The 5000-nt window shown below is 43.3% G+C and overlaps 1 protein-coding gene across 1 annotated transcript in view; it reads left to right on the forward strand.

Annotated features, from left to right (window-relative positions):
• The window catches only part of LOC134466835 (collagen alpha-1(I) chain-like), a 42888-nt gene that overhangs the window by 11222 nt on the left and 26666 nt on the right, over nt 1-5000 (forward strand). The window contains exons 10-14 of the mRNA XM_063220719.1: nt 206-259; nt 1063-1116; nt 3289-3342; nt 3818-3862; nt 4098-4151. Of these exons, the coding sequence (XP_063076789.1) occupies nt 206-259; nt 1063-1116; nt 3289-3342; nt 3818-3862; nt 4098-4151 (261 nt within the window). The remainder of the gene's footprint in view (nt 1-205; nt 260-1062; nt 1117-3288; nt 3343-3817; nt 3863-4097; nt 4152-5000) is intronic.

Genomic DNA, 5000 nt, shown 5'->3' on the forward strand with positions numbered 1-5000 from the left:
GGTGTGAGATGATGATAGGAAGCGAGTGTGGGAGAGAGAGATTAAGGGAAGGATCAGTGAGTGACCTCGGGTCAGAATCGAACCTGGGTCCCCTGACATAACAGTCAATGCCCTGACTGCTTGAGCCACGGCCAGGGCCTATATTGTTCATGTTTTGTTTGTTTATGTTTTGCTTATGTTTGTTTATTTGCTTGTTTTGTTGTAGGGTGAGCCCGGCAAGGCTGGACGCCCCGGTGAGCGTGGACCCGCTGGTCCCCAGGTGAGTTCAACAGTCACGTGAGCACATTCAACATTCAACATTCAACATTCAACATTCAAGAAGTTTATTGCCATTACAACACAGTTGATAGGAATTTGTTGTGGCACATCCCTAACTTGAAATACATGTAATGCACAAGACACACAACAGCCATATGGGCACAGAGACAAACCGTAAACAGTAAACAGAAAAGGGTGCCCACTGCCCAGTCGTCATTGGACAATAGTCAGTGATGGTCAGGAAACAAATTGGATATTAAACTTAATAATAAATACAGGAGATGTTGAAGTGCTACCAAGAGTGAACAACCCTATCTCCTTCTCAACACATGAACAATGCTACCGCAACTCATTTAAACATAGACCTTTCCTTCAAACCCGTACACACAGTTTGTAGACTACATTTTTGTGTGAATACACCATACTACAATACACCATACTACACTATCCTTGAACAGATACACATATTATTAAAGCCTGTATGCACATTAAGTGAAACACAGCATTCGACCATTGTTGATTACTTCTCCATTCCATGCGACCATGTGAACTTGATGGCAGCTGTTCGGTAATACTCTGAGGCAGTGGTGTAGTCTACGTAGAACGCGGGTATACGGAGTATACACACTTCTAAATTTCAGGGATTTCAGTATATATTCAGAATAGCACAAATATATACAGTATACCCACTTAAAAAAACTCAAATATACAGTATACCATTAAAAAGTAGACTAAATCACTGCTCTGAGGTGACACCATATGAACTTCCTCCTCAACCTTCTCTTCTCTTTCTGCCCTCCTCAGGGTGCTCGTGGATTCCCAGGAACCCCCGGACTCCCCGGAATCAAGGGACACAGAGTGAGTCTACTACGTCCTGTACCCAAAACCTAAAGCCTATATTTTGACCCCGTGACCTCTAGAGAGAGGTCAGAGATAGGGTTTAATATTTTTCCCGAAAATGGCATGTATCAAATCCCGGGATCTGACGGGCCATTTCCCGGGAATCCCGGGAAATCCCGGGTTTTTTTTTTTTTTCAAATGTTTTGATCTAGTCATGTACAGGCTATAATTCAACTGTTCCTCCCAAACTGGCATTTTGTAAGTTGTTACTGTTTGTATCATTATTGGGAGAAAGGAATTAAGATTAAGCTCTCCTATCCACCAACACAATAATAATGAAGTGTAAGATGATAGCCTGTGCGCAGCATGCAGCGCTTATCAATGACGGATTGTTGGTGGAGCTCACGACGTTCACCTATAAGTTTGATGCAACAGTGGGTTGGCTATTTTCCATTAAGGAATTGTGTTTGAGGTTGTGCGCAAAATCATGGCACATTGTCCTTCACCTGTGGATAGTATACACGTCTACCGCCAGCTTCATGAGAACAATGTTTCACTGTCGGCTACTGTGATAAGCGGTGGGAAATATAGCCTATGCGATGTCATCTCAATAGTGGAATTCCGTGCATGGGATTTCATCTGGGTCAGTCAGAAATGGCAGTTTGCTTTAGCGCCAGGAAGAGTGTTTTTTCAAACAAGAAAACTGGTTCATCATAGGCAGGTATGCATGGCTAAACTGACTTTACCGTTTGCCCAAGTGCTATCGTTTTCCTCTGGTAATAGCACCGGGCGTCACTAGGCCTACAGTTAGGTGACCTCGCGCGCATAATAAACCCATTAAAATATAGGCATAGACTTGAGTGTCTTTCAGAGCAATATGAACCAATCAGCTCGGCTTTGCAACTAAACAAAATACTTTCCTGATGTCTACTTAACTAAAATAAGCTGCATTTTGTCTAATATTTGGAGACATCGCCTTGCTCTTTCTGCAGAGCGATTTTGGGAAGCGCCTCTCTCTCGTTCTCTCTCTGGTTCTCTCGCTCACACACAAAGCGACGCTTGCACTCTTCGCAAGACATATGTCACTTGACTCATCTTGTTGGATAGACCAGCCAAACTTGCAAGCTACATAGCCAATAGTTTCGATTGTGCTGCTTGGAGAGGAGGCAAAATTGGTACAATTTAGGCTGCATGAAAGCATACACGTTAACTTTCACGTTGTGCGATGGATGGAGACAAGTTTGGAATCGCTCCCTCTCTCACCCTCTCTCGCTCACACACACACACGCGCGACGTAATTCTCTGCACTCTTCGCAAGACACTTGACTCGTCTTATTGGATACCATCCAAACTTGTAAGCTAGATAGCCAATAGTTTCGATTGTGCTGCTTGGACTGGATATATTTAAACTGTTAAAATTTAGGCTGCATTAAAGCATCCACACGTTTCAACTTTCACGTTGTGCGATGGGTGGAGACAAGTTGGGAATCGCTAAGTTAGAGATTTTTCTTAAACATGGGTTGGCAAGATGTAAATGACCTGCACTGCTTGAAAAAGACGATCGACTATGTGCCTCAGGCATCTTAAATACTAAAAACTAATAGGCGGATGGCGGGCGGATTCGGTTTTGGAAATTGGAGAAAAAACATCAGGGCGGGTGGATTAGAAATTCTGAGAAGCGGTTGCGGATGAAATAATAGGCTACGTTAACCGCGCACCTCAGACATTGCTGAAATGGGCCTGTAGGCCTACTGCTGCTGCTTAAATGAGCCTGAAGTGTTACCGCTGCTAGATGGCACTGTTGCTTATGTTGCTGGGACAACAAATAGACACGCACTTAATTTTTTTTCCCGGTTTCCCGTCATGGCTTTCCCGGGAAACGGGAAATTGTTTTGATCAGATTTCCCGGGAATCCCGGGTCCCGGGATTAAACCCTAGTCAGAGATCATGACCCCAGACTGGATGAATGAACTCTGATTGACCTCTGATTGACCTCTGGTGTTAAAGCTCTTCCTCTGTTCCTCTCTATCTATCTCTCTATCTATCTATCTATCTATCTATCTATCTATCTATCTATCTATCTATCTATCTATCTATCTATCTATCTATCTATCTATCTATCTATCTATCTATTTATATTTTATCTATCCCCTTCTCATTGTCTCTCTCTCTCTCTCTCTCTCTCTCTAGGGATTCCCCGGTCTTGATGGAGCCAAGGGAGACAGTGGACCTGCCGGACCCAAGGTATTTAATTCTGAAGCAAAAAAACCCCAAAAACTAATATTCAGACATATCATTTTACAGAGAGCCTATATACAGACATAACACATTTGTTTGTCTGCTATTGTTAAAATATTCCTAATATAGTCTTTAGCATACAGTCGTGTCTACATAGCATGAAAGGCTGGCTAGTGAATGTGATTCAGCTTTCAGTAATTTGCTGTATAGCCAGACCAGAGTAATGCAATGGAGATAAGTTGCTGTGTAAAATGCCTGATGAAATGTTCACAATACTGACTGGTGTGTGTGTGTTTGTGCGTGTCTGTGTGTGTGTGTGTGTGTGTGTGTGTGTGTGTGTGTGTGTGTGTGTGTGTGTGTGTGTGTGTGTGTGTGTGTGTGTGTGTGTGTGTGTGTGTGTGTGTGTTTGTGCGTGTGTGTGTGTGTGTGTGTGTGTGCGTGTGTGTGTGTGTGTGTGTGTGTGTGTGTGTGTGTGTTTTAGGGAGAGGCCGGTTCCTCTGGTGAGAACGGAGCTGCTGGTGCCATGGTAAGCATCTTTCACCACCCTTTCCCCTGTTTCTTTCTCTGTCTTCTATGTTTCTTCATCTGTCTCTCTGTTACCCCAAGTTCATTCTCTCATATCAATCATCTCTCTGTCTCTCTACCTCTCCCTCTGGCATCTCCCTACTTCTCATTCACCCCCTGTTTTCCTTCTGTTGATTTCATATCAGTTTTTTTTCATATTCATCTAACTAATAATGTGTGTGTGTGTTTCCTCGTAGGGACCTCGTGGTCTCCCTGGTGAGAGAGGCCGTCCCGGACCCCCTGGCCCTGCTGTGAGTACCCCAGCGCACTTCCTACACTGTACCCCCTAAAACCCCACCTGTCCTTTTACTCCAATCTTTCATGTAGCCAAGAGATCTTTGCCGTGGCCCGTCATTCCTTCTGCACATGTTTGGCAGACATCGGCACGTGCTTGATGTTAGATATAAAATTGAGTTGACATTTGACTGGTGAGATGTGTTGTGGCAACTGTAATCATTTTGTATTTGTATAGCACTGTATCATACAAGGCATGTAACTCAAAGTGCTTAACAAATGGGAAAAACATCGTTGTTAGAGATGGATTTAAAAGGAGAGGTATAGAGGAGAGGCAGAAATAGCAGGAAGGCAGGAAGGCAACTGTAGATGGTTGGTGTTGAATAACCCCTTAGCGGAGACACTGTTATAACTAGGGATGGGATATCGGTATCGGTGAATCGGTATCGGGTTCAGATACATAATTGAATATGGAGGTTTGACAGTTGAATGTAATTGTTGGTGGTGATTATAGACATATCTCAGGTTGAAAGTGGACGTATATTAAGTATAGGCTTTTTAGATGTATGTAGATGTTTATGACGTGAATACGGATGTGTTATAGCAGTGCAGGGGAGCTTTTTATGCTGTGAATAGTTGTCTGTGCCAGCTTGCACATTGTGTGTAATTTTATATGTCAGCTTGCATGTTGCTTGCACGGATGTTACAAGTGTAGCCGACCTCACACTGCTGTGGGAAAGATAAGTGGTGTGTCAGAGAGTAGCAAAACATCTTTTTTCATGTTATATGTTGTATACATGCAGTATATGGCTGCTGGTGACAAAATAGCTTTGAACCTTGACCCTTAACCTGTGAATTCTGACTTC

Source organism: Engraulis encrasicolus, chromosome 17 (assembly GCF_034702125.1).
Source record: "Engraulis encrasicolus isolate BLACKSEA-1 chromosome 17, IST_EnEncr_1.0, whole genome shotgun sequence".
In the NCBI taxonomy this organism is placed as follows: Eukaryota; Metazoa; Chordata; class Actinopteri; order Clupeiformes; family Engraulidae; genus Engraulis; species Engraulis encrasicolus.